A 23,627-nucleotide genomic window follows, 5' to 3' on the forward strand; every position below is an offset into this window, starting at 1 on the left:
GAGCTATGCTCCTCTTTGTGGCCAGTTCCAGGGTTCTCCACAGGACATTCAAGTGGACCTAGAGCAGAAAATTCCCACAACAGAGACAGATAAACTGCAGGCTAAAAGCAAATAATCTCTCCCCCCCTCCTTTCTTTGTGCATAATGAGAGAGTATAAGAAAGGCCATTGCTCCTTGGGCCACCAGGCTGCCAATTCAGAGGGAGGCTGTGTTTGTGGTGTGCTGCACACCTTCTCCCCAGTTGTTGGTCAAAATTAATCTGGAGAGAAAGAGGTGGAGAGTTCTCTTCCAACACTGAAGAACCTTCATGACTGCCAAAAGAGAAACCTGAGTATTGCAAATGGGGAGGCTCAGAGAAGCCTTCTGCTACCCCAGGCAGTTGTCGCCTCCCTCGAAGCTGAGTAGGATGCCACATGCACGAAATCTGGAAGGTATTTTCACTACTGCAGATGGTTACCTCCCACCTTCCTGGGGAAGCAGAGAGTTGAACGTAGGGGGCTCAGAGAGATTGCTTCTTACCCTGGCCAGTTCACCCCTTTAGCAGGAAGCTGCACAGAATGGAGGACTGTAGAGGGTTGTGCAACACTGCAATGCCAAGTACTCTAAAGAAACTCTCTGTTGATCCCCCCCCCTCTCTTTTGACATAGTCCTAAACCCTATATGCTACTTCCCAAGCAGTAGTTTAGGAGCAACAGAGCTGCCCTGCATTTCCATAGAAGGCAGAGTAAAAATTGGAAGGTTCCTCCTCTCCAGGATGGACATAACATTTTTTTTCTGATTAGCCATGTCTTCTTCCTGAAGGAGTCAACCCTTTGCTATCTGCTCCACTACACTGCTGACCAAGAAAGGGTCTATTTAATGAAGGAATATAAGATAGCACTCTTCAAGAACTTGAAAGATTGTCACACAGAGGAGGGCCAGGAACTCTTCTTGATTATCCCAGATTGTAGGACATGGAATAATGGGCTCAAGTTACAGGAAGCCATATTTCAGCTAAACATCAGTAAAAGCTTCCTAACTGTTAGAGCGGTATGATAATAGAACCAATTAATTAGGGAGGTGTTGGACTCTCCAACACTGGAGGCATTCAGGAGGCAGCTGGACAGCCACCTGTTGGGTATGCGTAAAGTTGGATTCCTGCATTGAGCAGGTAGTTGGCGTCGTTGGCCTTATAGGCCTCTTCCAACTCTACTATTGTATGATTCGATTATGACTTTTTATTTTGTTCTTTTCTTTTTTCTTTTTACCATTACACAAAAGAGTATCTATGGGTAGGTTCCTGAAGCTAATCTGGTTAAAGCCACAGTCTCATTTTTAAGAGATAATATATGAAAGTATTTAAAAACTGCAGAGGACAATGAACAATGAAAAAGAAACTAGAAATGAAATAGCAAGTAAAAAGCGTTCAGAGGTAACAGAAAGCAGGAAGAATGAAGACAGTATTAGCACAAACAGTCAGGAGAAAAGTGAGCAAACTGAGTGGGAAGGCTTAATGATGAGGCAAAATTTCTTTGTGAGGTCACATAAACCCAAAGACCCTACATAAAACCCAATCATCCTTAATCCCTCAATTCTCATAAACACTCAAATCTGTGGTATATGAGCTTATGCAAATCGAATAAAATGTATTTATTTGTAGAAAAATAAATCTTATCTTGGATAAATGGGTTGTGCTCTGAAAAGAGGAATTATCTAAGAAGCAAAACATTCCCATATTTTTCAACCTTACTACTACTAAAAAACACCACCTTTAATCCTTTGGGCATGCTTTTAGTACAGGTTAAGAGATGAAAAATGCAAAACAATCTTATGTTAAGCATGGCCAAGGCATCACTGGTTGGTGGATGATATACATGCTTTATGATGTCACTGCTGTCATAGAAACCATGTGTGCACACAAATGAAAATGCCACCAGCCAGTACAAGAGCATGGAAAGCTGAGAGAGGAGGCAACATCTTGAGTGGGGCAGGGTCAGCGAAAACTGAAAGAAGAACGCTCCACGACCCGGGGTACAATTCTGATTTGGTACAACTAGTATGGCTAAAGAGTTTGACTGGTTACACAGTCAAGCAGGCCTTTGCAAAGTAGACCTCTACAGTCCAGACGGACGAAGTGATCAGGATCGTAAAGTTATCTGTTTCGTTGACGTCGCCAACCTTAAATTAAAGGAGAAAGACAAACACAACAGAGGATTATCCGGTGCCGCTGACCCTTCCCTTGACCTGCGTAATCTTGAAGAAAAGGAAGTAATTGTAATAAAGGACAACGAACGAGATCATCACACCAATACTGAAGGAGCAGTCTGCCTTTTCAAACAAGGCTCTTCTGAAGAAGTCAACGTTGTGAGCTGGCTTAGCAACGACCTTCAGAAATACGCAGTTGGATTCCAGCATGCACTAACCCCCACGGGCCCTCATAAATCTGCTTACAATTCGCCTGCACTTCACAAGATGTCCCAGACCAGTGATACTTCTTTCCGAGGCTCTGGTTGCCAGAGAGGAGGAGATGATCTTTCCTATTATGTTAATAAGCTCTGTTCCTTAGTGGTTCAAATGGCACATAAAGAAATGAAGGATAAATTTGAAAGCAGTGGCAGATGCATTCGGCAATCAATTAATCCCCGTGGATCTAACAGCAAGATTGGTGATGATTATGGAAAACTATCTCCCAAATCATCTCACGACGACCCCAGAAAAGCTTCACTCTTTTATGGAGAGATGTCTAATCAGAATGGCTACAGGCAGGGAGCTGACAGGCAAATGTGCGAAAGGAAACAGTCTGGACAGGATGATAGTTCTGTAAGCAAAGGGTTGATGGTGTATGCAAACCAGGTTGCTTCAGATATGATGTTCTCATTCATGAAGACAATGAAAGTCCAAAAAGGAAAGCATCCTCCACCTGCTTGTGTGGTGTTAAAGAAGGTACTTCTCAAACACACCAGAGATGTTATATCTGACTTAATTGACTCCACCATGAAAAATCTACACAATGTCACAGGAGTGCTCATGACAGACTCAGACTTTATTAATACAGTAAAGAAAAACCTCTTCAATGCAGGAACCCAGAAGTCAACTGAGATTCTGGAAGCAATGGTGAAACGCTTATTCAAAGCATTGTCAGGGGATGATAAAAGGTCTCAATGTCTAGCATTCACAGCACTAAAAGCAGGTGCTCATACAGACTCCAGAACTCAGGGACTGCAGTTTGCATCACTTAAAAGTGAAATGCATGGCCAAGGGAGGGACAAAGGAAATGGACAAATGAGGTCCCTTCCATCTGGAAGCAAAGGCGCAGACAAGCACTGTTCAATGGATGTGTACGCTAAAGACCTTATTGTAACAGCATTAATGTTAATACAGCAACACCTCTTAGAAAAAAACAAGGACCAAGGACTCCGTGAGACAAATACTACATCATTTGGCTATGTCCATGACAGGGCTGGTGGTTCCAAATATGGTTCAAGGCCAGATGGTGGCAGGCAAGATCACCTTGAATCTCAAAAAGGTGATATCTCAAGTATTCTCTTGTCAATCATCCAGAAAGTACTAAGAGAAGCTGGTTTTGCAGATGAGTCTTCCTCTGACAGGGGGTATAAGCAGCCTTCCTTTGCTGAGAGCAGACCACAGAGGGCCTTATCAAAATCAAATGGGGGGCCTGATATGTATGACAACATGGAACAGATAAACAAACAATTCATTGACCAACTGGTGGAATCTGTGATGAAGCTGTGCATGTTGATGGCTAAAGGCAGTGACTCCGATGGAAGATATAATGGGGTACCATTAGGTGGTCCAGGCTCGGAGGTGATTGTGAATAACCAGAATTGCAACAACAGTGCACAGAACAAAGAGCTGCAAGCTGTGCTCCAGTGGCTGGTTGCTTCGCAATTCAATGTGCCGAACCTGACCTTCATGAACGAACAAGATGGGGAATTGTCCAGGCTTCCTCAGCTGGCTGATAAAGCAGCCAAGAAGGGCTACAGCGTAGGAGACATTGTTCAGGAGGTAATGAGGTACTACGAGAAACAACAAATGGATGCCATGTCGGGACACATGCCTCGGTGTGGACTAGTTGACTGGCTGCTTGCTAACCTGTAAGAACCAACTCTTCCCTCTCATGTTACTCTCATGTGCCCAGCCTAGACGCCAAAACCATTCTTTACTGGCGTAACTGATACCACCACAACAGCCCCATTGCAAGCAACAGTGCAATAAATTGAACCGGGTAGCTGGGCAAGCTCATCAATAAAAAAGAATAAAAAAAAAGTGAGAGGGGAGACAGGCTGTTTATTGATCACTTCAAACATAGTTTTACAAGTAATCAGATCCTAATTAGCTACATAATCCAAGGAGTCCAGAATCTGCACCAAAACAAAGTCAAAATGCAGAATGCATTCGAAGCCATTCAGATTTCTACCACTCCTGTAGGCTGATATAATGAAAATTAGTGATAATTAGAGAGGCTATGAAAAGGAGAGTGGAGTGATTCCAAAACAGTCCACATTTCTAGTCACAGCAGCTGCAAAAGTATCAATTGTGGCAACTAGTTACAAATCACATTGTGTTAAATTTTAAAAAATTATATTCTGCTTTGTAACATCAACTGCCTGCTTTTTACACTCTACCCTTATCTACTTCTAGATGGAAAGAAGTATTAGGTGATAATCAGCTAACGCATCCTTTTAGCACAAGGATTTCCTCTTGCACAATGGGACTTTCCCCTCTCTCCTTACTGTGTGCGCCTTGTGCCCTCTCCAAATCTGCTCCAGAGGGTTGGGGGAACCCCTAGAACAGATTTAGGGGGCATATGAGGAGAAGACAGGAGATAAAATCCTTGCCCTGAGGAGAGCAGAAATCCTTGCGCTGATGGAATGTTCACATAGTGCTATGTTGGATGATCCAGAATCCCAATGAGGGATCCAGAATACAAATATTAGGACAGTGCGTTTACACTTCTCCACTTCTCTCCATAGTCAAGTTCATTTTAAAGGGATAACCCCACTGCCCCCTTTGCTGCTGCCCACAACTTTCTTAGGGAAGTAGAAGAATGCAGTTAAACTGTTGGGCAAACTGTTCACTCTTATAGGAGATTCCCTCTACTTGTCAGCTATTTTAAAAGTCAGTTTTCCTTACACAGAGGCATGCAGGATAGCTGCAATTAGAGACAGAAACGTTTATACTGCAGAGGGGGAATCATACAATATGTATTTGGTAGAATTGGCTCACCCATTCAGTGTCTCACAAATTAACGTATCTAAAATCAGAAATACTTTTTCTAAAATCCAACCTGATGACAGGAGGTAAGGGACTGAAAAGAATGATCTGGGGGCCCTCATCTTGAGCATCAAGTGATGTTACTTGCTTCTGTGAGTCATCTGGATAGACCCAGATTCCAGTTGGACTGGTACATCTTTGTTTTACCTGCCCTTTCTGGCATATTAAATTTGGAGCTAAATTATAGGCAATTTAGGGTGCAATCCTACATGCAACTACTTGGGAGTAAGCCCAACTGAACTGAGTGGATGTTATATCTGAGTCGATACATATAGGATTGCACTGTTGATGGATTAGCCAAGGACAAGATGAGTATCTGCAATTTTGAGCATAAGTACTGTTTTAAGGCCTTAGTCTCAACAAGAATTTAGATGTTAAATCTAGTTTAGCAAATTTCAGGATTTTGCTTTTAGTTTAGTAACAATAAAAGTGGACCTGTGTCTCATATCTATATAATGAAGAACAAAGATGTACCAGTTGCAAGGGCTGGAACCTTGATTACATGAAAATATTTATCTTTTGTAATTTAAGCTCTATCCATCCTGGCTGGTGGATCTCTGTAAGAGTACGTCACAACATGCTGCAGAAAATAAAACATCTCTGGCACTTGATTATGGAAACAGGAGGAAGATGGAGATTGCACTACAACATGTTTGGAGATTTTAGCATTTTTTAAAAAGCATCTTCATGAACCTGCATTTAATAGTGTGAAATGAAAATACAGATTTTTCAATTTGTAAAATATAATCCTACATATTTATGCTTTATTTTTTAGGATAAGCAGTGAGCATAACTTACAAGTTCTTTCAATATTCTTCTCCCCTACACTTCATAATACCCTCTGCTAGGGACATGATTTATTCTGGGCCCCAAAGAACCATTTTACTACATGATTTCTTTTCTGGTTCCAAGGTATCTAGTACCAATGGTTAGTGGATCTGGGAAATTTGTGGGGTCCCAACCCCCATACTGGCGCACTGCCTTTACCAGCCCCCCAGCAAGTAGCTGTGCACTCTAGAGGATTTTTTACATAGTTTGTACCATCCATTCTGCTCCTTGATGCATCTTTCACTGCATACAGAATAAGTAGTTGAAAGGCTTACCTAACCTGGAACTATCCTTGATAATAAGAGTGAACCTTAGCAAGAACCAAGGCAAAGTTCTTTTAAGCAAAACTAATGTGAAGACTTTTTTTTTTTTGCTGCCACAAAACTGATGGAAGCAAACAGTATGAGAGGAAGAGCAAGAATAATTGGCACCTGGCAAGGTTCTGGAGAAATGGTGTGCAATGTCTGGTACTATATGGTAAGAGAGACTATGCACAGCATGCAAGTGAAGACAAAATAGTAATCTTCTGCAGAGTGCTGGAATCATTGGAAGAGTCTTGTCTGCAAAATCAGCACTGCTTACTACAGATGTTGCCAGCTTGGTGATAAAAATATGATTTCAAAATATTTAACAGCATAAATTCATTAAAAATACTCACCACACATACACACAATCTCTAAACCTATCTGTACTTACTGAAAGCCTGCTAAAATTAAAAGATTTCCATAGTGCTTTTTGAAATGCATCATCTTGGGCTGTGGTAGACTTCATCAAAGGAAGCCTCAGTGATGGAGGAACTTCATAGACAAGAAGTTCATCTTAAAGGCTTAAGTTCTCAAAATGTGGGACAAGCCTTACTGGGGAAGAGGATGGGACACCTGGAGGGTAGATGAAATTTCAAGAGGAGACTGGGCCTTGAGTCAGATAATGTGCTCCTTCCCTACCAGAGATTTGGGCACTGCTGCCACTAGTGTCCCCAAATAAGTACCAAGATTGACCTAGTACAAATCAATTGAGGGAGGCATGGTCATACAGTCACTTGTGGAACACATGGTGAAGATGGACTAGGAGCCTGACCTGGCACACCTACACTTACAGCTACTGCTTGGTGATGATTTGCAGTGCATCTTTCAGCCAGCATCACCATCTGTTAAGAGGCCCTTTTAAGCATGGATGTGCCAGGTCAGCTGTTACTTCATACAAATGTATCCATAGGGCTATTCCACTTGGAAGATTTTCCAGTGATTGAACCAGACCTAAACAGTTATTCCCCAGGAAAAATAAAAAGTAGGGAGGATTCTTGTTGAGCCAGATACACAAACAATTAGTATGTACTGATCTTTCTTGCAATGCAGCTCTGTAATTTGTCCCTATATTAGCTTCCGTACCCAAGGACTAGGAAATGGCCGAAGTAACATCAGTTTTTAAAAAGAGGTTGTGGGGAGGGGTAATCTGAAAATCACAGACCAGTTAGCTTAATGTTTCTTCCAGGAAAACTTGTGAAATGCATCATTAAATATAAAATTACCAAGCATATAGAAAAACCAACTTTTGCTGAAGAACCAGCATAGCTTCCACAAAGGCAAGTCCTATCTATTTAACTTTTTAGAGTTCTTTGAAAGTGTTAGTAAGTCCAAGAGTGTCAATAAGCATACTGTGTACTTTGACTTTCAAAAAACTTTTGATAACAGTCCCTTACCAAAGACTCCTGAGTAAGCTTAGCAATCATGGGTTATTTTATGGAACAGGAACTGGTTTAAGAAGTAGGAAGGACAGAGTAGGAATAGACAGTTCTCTCAGTGGAGGAGTGTAGAACGAGGGATCTCCCAAGGATCTGTACTGGAACCGATGCTTTTTAACTTGTTCATAAATGATCTGGAGTTAGGGGTGAGCATGGGTGTAGTCATCCAGGGTCATGGGAGGTCACAGACCCCATCCTATTTTGGGAGCAGGGTCCCAGGCAGGTCCTTATGTATGAGTCAATCAGTATGAAAGGGGAGCATGTTAGCTACTGAGAAGAGTCCTTGTCCTTTTGTCCTAAATGGAGCTAATCAGAGTGAAAAAAGCGACTCAGCCACTGAGAAGACTCTTCTCAGTAGCTAACACACAGCTTCCCTTTTCATGCTAATTGGCACTTAGGAATGTTGTAGTGGAGTATGGACTCAAGAGATGACATAGAGAGAGTAAGGGAGATGAGGGAAAGTAGAAAAGGGGGCATGGCTATGAGGGGGCATAGAGTGACTATCATGAAGGGAACCTGCACTCCTGAATTTGCCACTACACTACTGGGGGTGAGTAGTGACGTAGACAAGTTTGCTGATGACACCAAATTGTTTAGAGTGGTAAAAACAGAAAAGGATTGTGAGGAGCTTCAAAAGGATGTCTCAAAACTGGGTGAATGGGCATCAAAGTGGCAAATACAGTTCAATGTAGGCAAGCTTAAAATGATGCACATCAGGGCAAAAAATCCCACCTTCACATATATTCTAAAGGGCTCTAAACTGGAGGTGACTGACCAGAAAAGAGATCTTGGGGTTGTGGTGGATACCTTGATAGAAATGATGACTGTGTTGTGGCAGCTGTGAAAAAGATGAATTGCATGTTAGGGATCATTAGAAAAGAGATTAAAAATCAAATTGCGAAAACCATAATGTCATTATACATATCTATGATGCAACCATACTAGAATACAGTTTTGGTCACCACAGCTCAAAAAGAATATTGTAGAACTGGAAAAGGTGCAGAAAAAGGGCAACCCCTATGAAGAATAGTTACAATATTTGGGGCTTTTTAGTTTGGAAAAAAAGCAAGTGCGGAGGTAGGAGTGGAGGACATGACAGAGCTGTAAAAAGTATGTATGGTGTGGAGGAAGTGGGTAAAGAGAAGTTTCCTACCCTCCCAGAATAATAGAACTCACAATCATCCAAAGAAGCTGAATGTTGGAAAATTCAGGACAGACAAAAGGAAGCATTTCTTCACATAGAGCATAGTTAAACAATGAAATTTTCTGTCACATAATATAGTAATAGCCCACAACTTGGATGGCTTTAAAAGGCAGTTAGACAAATTAATGAAGGATAAGGCTGTCAATGGCTAGTAACCATGATGGCTATGTTATATTTTACATACTGAAGATAGTAGTATGCCTCTGAATACCAGTTGCTGTTGAACCCAAGTCGAAAGAGTGCTGTTGCACTCTGGTCCTCCTGCAGGCATCCCATAGGTGTCTGACTGGCCACTGTGAGAAGAGGACGCTGGACTAGATGGGCCTTTAGTCAGAACCAGCAGGGTTCTTCTAATGTTCTATAAAACTTCAAAATGAATGAAGCATAGGAACTCTGGATTACTTCACGGCCCCGAGGTTGGGAATCAATGCACTAACATATGGCCAGAGTCTACTCAGAGGTAGATTCATGGACTGAGTTCAGAGTGTCTGAATTTTTTACATTTAAGGCTGCAATCTCTATCCACTTACCTAGGATTAGATCCCACTAAATTCAATACTAATGCCACTGTCCATTTCCTGATGTTCCCTTTGGGTTCTATCTCAGAGCACTTCTCACAGGATGGATAGGATATGCTGGAATTACTGCTCCTCCACGCTCCTCTTACTCCTCACTCACTTTCAGAGGAGACAGGGGAAGATGAAACAACAGCAAGAAATATGAGAGGGCATGGGCTCCAGCAAATGCCCAGTGATGCCAACCTCTAACTAGCCCTGACCATCAACCAGAAATCTAAGGGCTGCAGGGTAGCATATGTGTGTGTGCACATGGGGTTTTGTCTTAGAATTTGTGATTTGCAGTAAGTTGCCTTGAGGATCTTTTGAGTACAAATCTGCATAAAGAAACAAAGAGACTTTTTCATTGAGCATGAGCTCTAAAAAAGGAAAGAACAAGTTGCAGATTTTAAAAATCTTATTGCAGTGCTTTTACTGAAAATAAGGTGTACCAGGACAGCATTCAATGATTTAATGGGTATATTGTGATATAGCTCAAAATCCACAGTGTTTGTTACTGTTAAATATTAGTACTTCAACAGAGAAGAACATGGTAATAATATTCAATTTAATAATTATAAAGATAATAAACTACCATTAGGAAGTTACAGTCTGAATCTATGGGAGCAGAATTTTTTACTATTCAAGGTTTTGGAAGAAATAGATTGTCTAGATCTATTTTAATCAGGGTTCTGATCAGAGGTTTGAGACCGAACCAGCCTTGGTCACTCTGGTAGATGACCTTCAACAGGAGAGGGACCAATTGGTTCTCCATATCTCTGCAGTTTTTGATACCATCAACCATGGTATCTTGCTGGATTAACTCTGCAGGTTGGAGACATTGTATTATGGTGGTTCCACTCTTACATCCAAGGACACTTCCAGAAGGTAATATTGGGGGACAATATCTTGGCACTATGGCATTTATGCTTTGGTGTTCCATACTGTCCCAATACTAGTTAGCATCTATATGAAGACATTGGGAGAGGTCTTTGGGGGATTTGAAGCAAGGTGTCACTAGTATGCAAATGCCACTGAGCTCTATTTTTCTATATAATTTGTGTCAGGGGAGGCTGTGCAGGTCCTGGAGTGATGACTGGATGTAGCAGTGGACTGGATGAAGGTCAATAAGCTGAGACTGAATCCCAACAAGATGTCCAGTGACTGGGTGGTTCCTGGATCCAGGAATCAGGAACGTAAGAAGCTCCCTTGTGCCAAGTCGCTCTGGTGGATGATATGAGGAGGGCGTTGGATAGGGGAGAACATACCTTCCTCGTCCTCCTGGACCTCTCAGCGGCTTTCGATACCGTCGACCACGGTATTCTGTTGAGTCGCCTGGAGGGATTGGGAATAGGAGGCACTGTTTTACGGAGGTTCCGTTCCTATCTCTCCGGTAGATATCAACGGGTAGCGTTGGGGGATGAGGTTTCAGACCCTTGGCCCCTCAACTGTGGTGTGCCACAGGGTTCTATCCTCTCCCCCATGCTATTCAACATTTATATGAAACCGCTGGGAGCTACCATCAGGAGTTTTGGGCTGCAGTGTCACCAATATGCGGATGACACGCAGCTCTATCTCTCATTTAAATCCTCACCAGAGTTGGCTGTGGATACCTTGTCCAACTGCCTGGAGTCCGTAAGTGGATGGATGGGAGAGAACAGGCTGAAGCTGAACCCCGACAAGACCGAGGTGTTGCTGGTGGGGGACAAGAGAAGGTTGGGTGATTTAGACCTGATACTTAATGGGGTGAGATTGCCCCTGAAGGACCAGGTCCGCAGTCTCGGGGTCATCTTGGACTCCCAGCTGTCTATGGAGGCTCAGGTTTCTGCAGTGAGCCGGGCAGCCTGGTACCAACTTCATCTAGTACAGAGGCTGCGACCCTATCTTCCCATACATCTGCTCCCACGAGTAATACATGCCCTGATCTCCTCTCGATTAGACTACTGTAATGAGCTCTACGTGGGGTTACCCTTGAAGACGGTCCGGAAACTGCAGCTGGTACAAAATGCGGCGGCGCACTTAATAAAGCAGACCCGCCGCCGCAATCATATCACCCCAGTGGTGATTGAGTTACACTGGTTGCCAGTTGTATACCGGGCCCAATTCAAGGTGTTGGTATTAACCTTTAAAACCCTATACGGTTCCGGCCCAGTTTATCTGAAGGAATGCCTCCAGTATCACCAAATATGCCGCCAAACAAGATCAGCCTCACAAGACCTTCTCTCGGTCCCACCGGCGAAGACAGCTAGGCTGGTGCGGACCAGGGAGAGGGCTTTTTCAATCGTGGCCCCCACCCTCTGGAACTTACTTCCCTTTGACCTTCGGCATGCCCCCTCCCTGTTGACTTTTCGCTGAGCCTTAAAGACCTGGCTCTTCAGGCAGGCCTATGGGATCTCTGGGGTGGGTTAGGTTTTATACTGTGTTAGTGTAGGATGGTTTGTTAGATGATATGTTATGATATTAATACTGTGATGGTTATGTATATGTTGAGATTGTATTTTATATTGTACGTTGCCCAGAGTGTCCGTTAAGTCGGACAGATGGGCGTCTGATAAATAAAATTTTATTATTATTATTATTATAATTAGTCCATCTAGCTTAGTATTGTCCACACTTGACTGGCAGTGGCTCTCCAGAATTTCAGGCAGGGTTTTCTTCCAGCCCTACCTGGAGATGCTGGGGATTGAACCTGAGAACTTCTGCATGCAAAGCAGATGCTCTATCATTGCGTTACAGCCTTTCAGTAGATCAGTTGTTCTTCAGAACGCTTGTACTCCTTCTGAAGGAACAAGTGCTCCTAGATCCAGCACTGGCAGTAGAAGCACCAATGGTCTCCACGTCTAATAGGATTTTCTGCCGGTTTTGGCTGGTGTGTCAGTTACAGCTGTTCTTGAACAAGGATAGCCTTGCCACAATGCCCCATGCATTGGCACCCTCAAGGTTCATTACTTTAAAGTAAAGCACCACACTCTGTGTGGGGCTCCTCTTGAAGATGGTTCAGAGACTCAGTTTGTGTAAAATGCAGTGCAGTGCAGCCTATGGGGAACGTATGTGCCTATTTTGAAAGGATTTACCCTGGCTGGAAACTTGCTACAGAGTGAAATACAAGGTGCGTATGTTAACTTACAAAATCCTATACAACCTGGGTCCTGGTTATTTGATTACAGACATGTATTGATTTTCCCATTATAACCAATGGGAAAGTCATCTGAGACTTGGGCAAAATCCCATTCTACTGGCAACACCCACCATAAAAAAATAACGACTTTCAGATTTTGGTCCAAGCTGACATAAGAAACAGGTAGAGTATGGGAGACAGTCTGTAAAGCTGCAATACTACATTCAATTATCAGGGGCGAGGAGGGAAGGTCATGTCACATAAAGCAGGAGTCTCTGGGATGCTATTAGTTTGCAGATTGCCCTATAATTCATATCAAAGAGCTGAATATGTTGGTAGAATAATGTTTTTATTCTTTAAGTGCTATCCACAGATAGAAAAAAGGGGCCCTTTAAAAACTTCTGACAATGATGATGATTTAGATACCAAGAACGGTGAAAAAGATGCTTATTCAGTCTTTTTACTTATTTGCCATTTCCAATGTTATTTTGGGGGCACTGTATTTTTGTTGGGAACACAACCATGAAAACTAATTTCATTAAAAAGCAAAATTCTCAGGACCAGTGGAAGTCTACCTTACCTGACCATGGTGAACAGTGATGACCTATTTTTCATTTTTATTTCCCCTAGGAAAAACCAGCTCTCTCTCTCCACCAGGGCCAACCAATTAACATTAGTGGCTCAGGCTGTTACTTCTACCTTTACAGCCACACCAAAATAGATTTAATTAGGACTAAAAACACCAGTTCAAGGTGATCTTCTAAAGATAAACAAAAATATACTTTAATATATCCAGATACGTGCCAGCCTAGGCTTTAAATAAATAGCCACTGATACCAGCAAGAAGTGGGCTCATCTTGAGGTGCCGCTGTTACAATGCGGGAGCATTGTCTGTTGCTGATCTGGATAAAGTCAGCTCAGGTGTGTGCTGAGAAGTGTACTGATCTCCACACTCTGGGAACGTGCTACAGACTGACATACACCCTCTTCCCTGCCATAGTTTGCTGTTTGCCATAGTTTAGCATTACATCTGCATTTGAGGTAACTATGGTTAAATCTAACCATAAATTGCCTCAAAACCATCATTTGCAAACTCATTTCAGTTACAAATCATGGTTTTGGGATAATTCTAGTTACCTTTCACCACAGTTAGGTCTGAAACAGACATAATGCCAAGCAATGTTAACAGCAAACAATGGGAGGGAGAGAAAAAGAGTGGGAGCCCATGGTACATTCCTAAACTACAATCCATGGTTTGGAGATAGTGAATATGGTTTCTGAACTGAGCAAGGGCACTGCAGCCCTAGTTTGTGATAGAACCTTATGTTACCCTTTCTCAAAGTAGAGTAAAAAGTCAGGTAAGAAAGAGAAAACAACTCTTTTGTGACCTTTGAACAGGAGCTTTTGCAGATAGAATCAAGTAAGTTATCCCAAAATAATGCTACAAACTGAAGAAAATTATTTTTGGATAAAATTCTGTACAAGTGATAAAAGAGTTCTGTCTGAAGATATCTATTGATGTTTCATACATAGCTATGACATAGCTTCCTTTCTAAAACTTAACTTTGTTTCTGAGATATTTGTTCTTCTTTTGCTTAAGCATTCCTTAGATTCATCAGTCTGAATGGTGACGCAGTTGGAAGATCATTTTAAAAATTGATTTTGGAGTTATACACCCTCCTATTGAGAGACATCGTTACCATCCTAATCTATTCTATGCCCCCCAAACACATTGGGGATTTTATTCTTTCACAAAAACTATTATTTGATCAAGATTTCGCAATACCATTTTGAGGCTTCACTTCCTTCAACAGAAGGACAGAGACAAAGGCAGGCAGGCAAGTACCTTTTACTGAAACCAATTTCTGCTAGATCGTGCATTATCTTTATGAGTGTTACCAGGAAGCATTTCCTGTTTAGAATAGTAAGAAGCTAGAGGAGACACCACACCTATAATGCAATCTGTTACATGTCTACTCAGAAGAAAGTGCCTTTGAGTTCAATGGGACTTACTCTCAGGGAAGTGTGCACAAGACTGCAACACGAATGTAAACAATCACTTCTTTAATATATACTATAGAACTTCCTTAAATAGATCACAGTGAATAAGTCTATCAATGGCTACTAAGGCAAGGCAGCTAAAACTGTCATGACAAGGAATGGCAAATATTTCCAGCGTGTTTCTTCTTGACTTAATTGTATTGCTCTTTGCTGGTATGCAGTCCAAACTAAACAAAATGTTCAGTGATTACTTGCCAGAAAGTAACCACTGGGAGGGGGGTTATTTGTGAGCAGATTTTCTGCTGGAAGCATGATGCTTCACATAGCAGGCTATAGACCTTCCCCACCAGCAGATCGGCACACAGGTCTACCTGAAATGATCTGTGCAGAAAACACATATAGCATATTAATTACCTGAGAGTACGATTAAGTATTTTTAGTTGGGCATTACCTTTGTGGCTATGTTCAAAAAGGCATTATGATTAAATAATGATTAAATTACCCTGGAAGGTTTGCTGAACAGTTGTTTAGAAATTTTTAAAGTAGAATAAATGTAGAAATTAATCACCCTCAATTTTCCATTATTAGTTCTGAAAATGCACAATTAATTTCCCCCTACACACAACAAATTTCTCAATGACTTCATAGGGTGGATAGGGGGGAAACCTGTGCACCAGTCTCTTGTAAAATAACTGAAACTACACCACTGGTGGGTGGCAATGTTGCTTCTTTGTGATGTCATTGCTGCCATAGAAACCATGTGTGCACACAAGTGAAAATGACATCTGGCAGCAGAAGAGCATGGAAAGTTGAGAGAGGAGGCAACATCTTCAGTCTGGCAGGGTCATCAAAGCAGCTGAACTGAGAAAGAATACCCACTACAGTCCTAGGTGCAATTCCAGTTGTAAACTTCAAACAATGTCTCAGGAAGTTGACTGGTTACACAGCCAAGCAGGTGTGTGTAAGGTAGACCTTTACAATCCTGATGGAGGAAAAGACCAGGACCGAAAAGTGATTTGTTTTGTTGATGTCTCTACCCTGAACATTAAAAATACAGATGATACAGGCAAAGATGCTGCTGGCCAGTCTAAAGCCAATGAACCTGTCACAGGACTTGATCTGGGGAAAATGCAGGACAAAGAGGTAATTGTAATAAAGGATAGTGAGACACCAGAACAGTCTAAGACTGAAGGAGCAGTTTGTCTGTTCAAACAAGGTTCAACCGAAGAACTGAATGTTGTGACCTGGCTCTTTGACGACCTGCAAAAATATGCATGTGGGTTCCAACATGCGCTGACCCCTTCAAGTGCCCCTCGTCAACATAAGCCATCAGCGGCTGACAAGATGTCCCAGAACAACAACAACACAGCTTTCAAGTCTCCTGAAGGTCAGAAGGGACCTGCAGACGAAGTAGCAAGCACTGTCCAAAAGCTATGCTCCTTGGTTATGCAAATGGCAAGTAAAGAGATTTCTGAAAATCTTGAAGATGCTGCCAATAAATGCATACGTCAGGCAATTTATGCCACTAAAGATGGGAAAGCTCTCAATCCCTCTGGTTCTGTAAGTAAAGTTGCATCCAAGATGGTGAATGAGGTTATGGAAAATGCCCAGGAACCCAGTGCTAAATCATCTCAAGACAAGATTTCGGGCAAAAAGGAAGAGGGTAAAGGAGGTCCCAAGAAAACATCTCTCTTTTATGGTGAGGTATCTTCCAACCAAAGTGAATCTATTCCAGATGATGAAGGAAAGCCAATGTCACATGCTCAATTGATACCCCCAAGGAGACAGTCAGCACGCAATGATGGTAGTTCTTTTAACAAAGGGCTGATGGTTTATGCAAACAAAAATGCTAAGGATATGACATTCTCATTTGTGAATGCCACAAAGATTCACAAAGGTAGGCAACCACTTCCAGCTTGTGTGGTTTTGAAAAGAGTGTTTCTCAAACACACAAGGGATGTCATATCAGACTTAATTGACTCTACCATGAAAAATCTACATAATGTCACTGGGGTCCTCATGACAGACTCTGACTTTGTTACCACAGTGAAGAAAAATCTCTTCAATGCAGGGACCCAGAAGTCAACTGAAATTTTAGAAGCAATGGTACTAAGAATGTATAATGCTTTGATGTCGGAAACTAAGGAGAGAGGGCATAGTCTTGTATACTCTTTATTGAAGACAGGATGTTCAATAGACCCTAACTCTCCAAATATGCACTTCGCATCTTTAAAAGGTGGATTTCATGCGAGGGAAAAGGTAAAGCAAGATCCTGGACAGAGTTCAGCTCAGAAAGTAGGTGAGACAATAATTAAGGATGGAATTAGCATGCTGCGATCAAAAGCAGGAGGCAAAGGTTCAGAGAGGGGATGTCATGACAAGAGGCCAGAAAAAAGTAGCTCTACCACTGAGTTTCTAGCAAAAGACCTCATTTTGACAGCCTTAATGCTGATACAGCAACATCTGTTAACGCAATACAAGGAACCAACTACTGAGTCAAACACATCTTCATTTGGGTATTATGAAAAAGGAGGTAAACATGGTTCCAAATCTCATGGTAGCAAGGGTGATCCACAACAGCAAGAGTACCAGAGGGGAGAAATACAAAGTGCTCTCTTATCGATCATCCAGAAGGTCCTACAAGAGGCTGGTTTCAATGTAGATGAGTGCGAAGTAAGCAGGAATTTCAAACAAAGTTCTTATGATGAGAGGCCTAGCAGAAAGTCCTCATCCAAACACTACAGTTCAGAAATGGATTCTGAAAACATGGACCAAATAAACAAGAAATTCATTGATCAGCTGATGGAATCTGTGATGAAGCTGTGTATGTACATGACTAAAAGCCCTGATTTTGTTGTTGAAGATTACTCTGACGATCAAGCTACATACTTTACTGCAAGAAACAAATGTGTATCAAGTCCAGATTCGATGGCATCCCAGAAACCTCCACGACCTACTAATATTGGAAAACCACTTGTGCCTGCTGGTTCTGAGGTGATAGTGAACAACCAGACTGCCAATACCAGCTCGCAGAATAGAGAGCTCCAGGCTGTCCTCCAATGGATGGCAGCCTCCCACTTCCAAGTGCCCAATCTCACATTCATGAATGAGAATGACGAGGAACTGAAGAAGCTTCCTCAACTGGCTGACAAAGCAGCCAAGAAGGGTGCAAGTGTGGGGGATATTTTGCAGGAGGTAATGAAATATTTTGAAAAACAACAGGTTGATGCCGCTGTGGGAAACATGCCTCGTGGCGGACTTCTTGACTGGTTGCTTGCTAATATGTAGACAAGTGCCAACACCTCCCTCTCATTACTTCCACCCAGTGAAGTGCCATCTTAATTACCGGATGGAATAACAATACAGCTCATTTTCCATAGACAACAGTTCATCAAATTCCACAGGCTGTCACACTAGCTGGGCAAAATCATCAATAAAAAAATACAAATGTCAACTGTTATTGATTTGTTTATTAACTGATATGTAGTTATTATAGAGGAGATGGAAAAGTGATACAAGGGGGTATTTTTGCACTAGCACAAGGATTAGCACTAGCTCAAGGGGATTTCTCCCCTCCCCCAATCACAAATTTCTCCAGAGGGTTGGGGGACCCCCCTAAGAGCAGATTCAGAGGGCACAGTGCACAAGGAAAAATCTAGCCACATTGAATGCAACCCAAAAGCTAGATGTTTTTTATTGGATTGTTACCATTATAGTTTATATATTACTGCGTGATTTTGACCTCCGACATCTGCGTTTTATTAGAAGGCATCAGACAACATACCTGTTCCTTTTTGTGTTCAAGACTAATTACAGATCCTTTGCCCTTTTCATCCCTCCCCCTTCACCAGTTACAGCAAATCATTCAAAGTTGGGTGACAATGTTTCCGTTCTTGAATGGTTCTCACTGCATTTCCAGTTTCCACTTTCTATCAACCAAAACCAATGAAGTCTTAAATTCAGCTTAGATTCACCAGTATTCAGCACTATTTATAATTTCATATTGGTATTGACTAGATTGGCAAAAATAAGAGGATAAATATTTTGGTCCACAGAATGATTGCTGATTTATATACTCTGCATCTACCACACTCCTGATATTTTTATAGATGCAGTTTTCTGCAAAACTGGGAGTCCCTCACAGGCCATAAAAGTCCCCTTCCCATCTTTTCATAGGTTTAGTTAACAGCTATTGTAACTGATTCTGGCAAAGCTATATCCATGCTTATATAAACAAGTACATTTTAGAACAAAGAAAAAAAAATGTTTTTAACTCATTACTTGAACTGTAGCATTTCCTTAGTGTTAATTTTTGTTATTGCTTGCTCAAGTAGGACAGAAATCTAACCTGCAAGAACCATCAGAATGACTCAATCTTACATGCGGGACTTAACATTAATCTTTAAACTTGCATCACTCTTTGGGATGGGATTTGCCAAGGCTACACATGATATGGGATGGAGTTGCTTTCACATTGCTATAATACGCATTCCACACTTCATCTGTCTGCCTCTGTTCCCAGGCCTGTCAGTGCTCTGAAGGATTGTGGTGTCCCATGTGCAACCTTGTCAGACTATACATTTCTGTTTCATTGCCACTTTAACACCAGCCTTATCCACTCAAAGGGAAATGAGAGGTGTAAAATATGAACAGCATTACTAACTGCACTCAGTTCTTTTTGCACTGCAGTATTCTGTTGATGGAAAAAGGCACTGCTTCTTATGAGTTTCATATTAAGAAATAACAGGAAAACATACCAATGGAGTTTTGAATGTTTAGGAATCAGCATCTGAGATGTTCATCAAGATACTTAGAAATGAGTCCCATTATCTGTAGCGGAACTTAAGGTTGTACCCAACTAAGTTGTACGCAGAGTAGGCCCATTACAATTAATGGACCCAAGCTTGTTATGTTTATTAATTTAAATGGGTCTACTCTGAGCAGAACTGACACTGGATACAACCTTTAGTTATTAGTTTGAGCTGACATGCAGAATAGCCATATTAAAACTTACAGTACAGAATTTTATTACGTAGATTGCTGATTCATAGGGTCGCCATAAGTTGTAATCGACTTGAAGGCACATAACAACAATTCTTTATAGTGAATGTTTCATTTCTCCTAAAGGATTTTTTTTGTCAAGAACATACACTAGCTAAGTATGATCTTATACATCAGTTCTTGAAGGAGGACGTCATCATTACTGCAATATTATTTATTTAGCTATTAGGCTCAAAGTCATTCTCGTTTGTCATTTAAAAAGCATCTATATTTACCTTCTTTAGAAAATGTATTACTATGTACCAACTTGCAATACAAATGTTCATAACAGGTAAAAGACATGCAGCAGTCAATTAAGCCGAGGAATATCTCTCTCAATAATGGAAATTTAAGAGACGACTATGCTGTTTTCCAACTTTCTTGTAATATAACCTTGTAATTGAGAATACATTAGTACTAACACTTCTAGAATAGACACATGTACTATGGCAAGACACTAATGTCACTATAGCATTTTAAAGTTTTAAGATGAGGATATCTGGTTTTTTGAGGCAGATTGGTTTTCTAGTTACCCCCACAAAAGTTCTTATACAATATGCTGATGAGTGGCCTTGTGGTGGCAGTTGTTCAAGAGCCATCTTGCCCTGTGAGAAGAGAAAGGCAGAACAGTTTGGAGAACTGCCCATTATCTCACTCTTGTTGTTCCAGCTATGCTGGGCTCTCCTGTCCCCAACCACCACTAACGGGCGACTCAAGAACCACCTTGCCCTGAGGGGAAAAGAGATCTAGCTTTCAGTGATTCCACCCTTGCAGTATGTCTTTGCTATTGTATCATATAGTTTTTATTTATGCTTATTGTTTTCATATTTTTATGTAAACCGCTTTGTGAGATTCAATTGAAAAGGCACTATATAAATAACACAGAGTAGACACAAAGAGTAGAATTGCATGCTGGTTACTCACAATGGCTCTGGAAATGGATACACATACATGCTCACACAAATCAAGTGAGCTCACCTGAGTAGCTGCAGACTGACAGGGAAACGAAGATGACGACGACACGACAGGAATGTCAGACTGGACAGCCGCCACAGTGGTAGCAGGTGTAAAAATCAGCTGTAAAGGCAGTAAAAAGAAAATTGACACACACACACACACACACACACACCGTACCATGAGTGCATACAAAATTCTCTTTAGGCAAGTTTTTTTTTAAAAGTTGCCAGCATTTGCTGTAGTATTCCAGAACAATGCAGCTTCTCATAATTTCTGAGAGTAGCTCACCTATTGAATCTTCCATCTTACTCTTCGAAAAAAACAATTTAAGTGCTCATCTTGATTTGTATTTGAAAATAATTAAGAAAACCAACCAAGTCAAAACTTGAGAGAGAACTACTTGCTACAGCTTTACTACAGCTAGACAAACAACATTTAAACCAGCCTTTCCAGTCCATAGCAGCCACCTTTTCTCAGGCTGCTAGGAAATAATACTTTTACTTGACCAGGGATGAGTATTGTCTAAAGTTCGGGATTGCTAACTGGTGACTTTATTAGGTCTTCTGGTCTTTAATAGCTGCATGGCAGACAAGAGTGGGTTTTCCATTCCAGCACTGTAGTGATAGTGAGTTTTATCTGCTACACTTCCCCCTGATCTGAACCTTTAAAAGGCAGAGCAGTACTCTTCAAGGCTGCTGGCCCACAGCAAGATAGCTAGCTTGTTCCATTAAACTGGAATGACTTCTAAAGGCAACAAAACCATTTCCTCACCAAAACCAAAAACTTCCTAGGTTAGAAACAGATCCCCATGTTGCATGGCTGCCACTTTAAAAATCCTCCCTTGGGGCAGCATGTAGATATACAGTAGTCAGTCACAACTACAGAATCACACACTTCTTCATCCCAGTCCCTTTCCTCAGGCATAATAGAATAATAGGAAGCTGCCTTATCCTGAGTGGGGCCATTGGTCCATCTAGCTCAACATTGTCTATTCTGATTTGGCAGCAGCTCTCCAGAGTTTCAAACAGGAGTCCTCCCAAGTCCTGCCTGAAGATGCTAGGATAGAACCTGTAACTTTTTGCATGCGAAATATGAACCACAGAAAGGGGAAAGCATTTCTACTTCAGTTGACAAATGCTACATCAGCACCAATGTCAGTCAACTTTCTTAAAAGGTGACCAGTCTTCCATTTTAATCTAGATTTCAAAACAGCAAAACTGTTGAAGTCAATCCTGGCTAAGGGCCAATCTAGATGGGAGAATAATTGCATGACTGTAATTAAAGTGCACATTAAAAAAAATGTAAATAGCAGCCATGGAAGGGGGGAAGCAGCAAGCAGCAGCAGGACTCCAGGGGGTGGAAAGGAAGAGTTTAGCTCTTCCCATTCACCTACTGTGCTCCTGACAAAAATCCTTCCCTCCTCTGAAGCTGCTATTTGCATCAAGACACAGAAAACAGGAAGGGAAACAAACTGATTTGTTCATACTCTCCAAAGTGAGAGCTTGTTCCATTTGGAATGTAAGAACAGGTGAAAGGGAAACAACCCAGCTATAGCCCTGCCCATGCAATAGTATGAAATCACAAAATGTGGAGGCCTAGGCAAAAGTGACAAGGCTGCTACTTCTTCCCTTAGTATACTCATGCCGTTCTATGTCTCCTTATCTCTATAGAACAGGGATGGGGAATTTCTGGCCCATAGCTAAATCAGGCATGGCATAGGTCCCAATTTGGGCCACAAGTCTGTTTTCCCAAACCATGTCCACCTGCCCCATACCAGACATCATATGTGGCATCACATGTGGGCAACTAACAATGCAGCTGCAAAGGAACAACTGGGATCTGCAATTGCTCCTTGGTAAGCAAGGCTCACTGTTAGCACCGATCAGCTGATCGGCAGCAAGAGCAAGCCCTGGTAGGATTATCTGTGCTCAGAGGGTTGTTTGTTTGTTTTTACAAGTGGTATATAAATTCTGTTAAATAAATAAAAAAGAGTTCCTAATTGGGAACTCTGTAGCGCAGCTCATCCCTGCCCAAAGTGAGCTTGCTGTAACCATGTATATTCCTTGGCACAAATATTCCTTTGTACTGCTAATAAGTTCAAGCTGGCAATGTAAAGGATTTTTTTTTTTACTTTGGGTCACCTCATGTCATTACGATGTCAGGTGATTGTCAGATAGGTAGCACCTCCCATCTGCCAAAATGGCCCCAAATAAAAAAGGAATTCACCCCAAGTCAGATTGGCCACAAGTGTGATGAGAAATATTTCTAACAGCTAACACCAAGCATGAACAAAATCATCCAAAATATAAATTTTAATGGAGTGGAAAACCACTCTGCCCAGTTTCCTGTCTCTAGCTATGCTGGTCATACTACACTATGGCCTGGTTCACACATAATTCTAAGCCACGGTTTGTTTAGCTAAAGTGTGGTTTATTGAATGTCTGAACCCAGCTCAGCAGACTAGCTATGATTTACTGTATTTTCTAGCAGGTAACCATGATGTGAAGCCACCATTTGTTACCAGCTTTCAAATTCCATTGTTTTAATTGTACTTTGACATTATGTCTGAACCCAACAGTCTTCCTTCACTATGCTTCACTACTGGCAACAAACCAAAATGTGACGCTTTTGTTAACTACGGTTTGGTGTTATACCCAACAAACTTGCTTAACCATGGTTTGTTTGGCCACCCTACTCCAGATGCCCACCAAGCTACAGAGGAAGAATGGCAGGAAAACAAAACTGCTGGCAAGGCTAAGCGACTCTTACTGGTGTGCCCTGAAGAAGCCCATGCTCCTACGTTAGCCTGGCATCAGGCTCTTTTCCCTACCCAGCTCCTCCACAGTAAGCCCAAACCAGACAGCAACTGCAAGGAGAGACGGAAATTTAAAGGAACCATTCTGTTATCTT

General features: G+C 41.7%; 3 protein-coding genes across 7 annotated transcripts in view; 2 read left to right on the forward strand and 1 right to left on the reverse strand.

Annotated features, from left to right (window-relative positions):
- The window catches only part of PHC3 (polyhomeotic homolog 3), a 100,179-nt gene that overhangs the window by 56,630 nt on the left and 19,922 nt on the right, over window positions 1–23,627 (reverse strand). For all 5 annotated transcript variants that reach the window (XM_061637296.1, XM_061637297.1, XM_061637294.1 and 2 more), the window contains exon 7: window positions 20,739–20,837. In XM_061637296.1, coding sequence (XP_061493280.1) covers window positions 20,739–20,837 — 99 coding nt within the window. The remainder of the gene's footprint in view (window positions 1–20,738; window positions 20,838–23,627) is intronic.
- Window positions 2,038–4,098, forward strand: LOC133389495 (A-kinase anchor protein 4-like). The gene has a single exon (XM_061637299.1). The coding sequence runs from the start codon at window positions 2,038–2,040 to the stop codon at window positions 4,096–4,098; it is 2,061 nt and encodes a 686-aa protein (XP_061493283.1).
- Window positions 15,639–18,008, forward strand: LOC133388546 (A-kinase anchor protein 4-like). Its single transcript, XM_061634504.1, has 3 exons — window positions 15,639–16,289; window positions 16,377–17,595; window positions 17,674–18,008. Exons 1-3 carry the CDS (start codon window positions 15,639–15,641, stop codon window positions 18,006–18,008), a joined length of 2,205 nt encoding a protein of 734 aa, XP_061490488.1.

The sequence above is a fragment of the Rhineura floridana genome, chromosome 7, assembly GCF_030035675.1.
Source record: "Rhineura floridana isolate rRhiFlo1 chromosome 7, rRhiFlo1.hap2, whole genome shotgun sequence".
Lineage (NCBI taxonomy): Eukaryota > Metazoa > Chordata > Lepidosauria > Squamata > Rhineuridae > Rhineura > Rhineura floridana.

Bases quoted from the DNA above. Each gene is read 5' to 3' on its own strand.
- LOC133388546 (XM_061634504.1), top strand. From the start codon at position 15,639: ATGTCTCAGGAAGTTGACTGGTTACACAGCCAAGCAGGTGTGTGTAAG. The intron at 16,290-16,376 runs GTTGCATCCAAG...TCGGGCAAAAAG, and splicing joins CCTCTGGTTCTGTAAGTAAA to GAAGAGGGTAAAGGAGGTCC. The intron at 17,596-17,673 runs ATCAAGCTACAT...AACCTCCACGAC, and splicing joins TGTTGAAGATTACTCTGACG to CTACTAATATTGGAAAACCA.
- LOC133389495 (XM_061637299.1), top strand. From the start codon at position 2,038: ATGGCTAAAGAGTTTGACTGGTTACACAGTCAAGCAGGCCTTTGCAAA.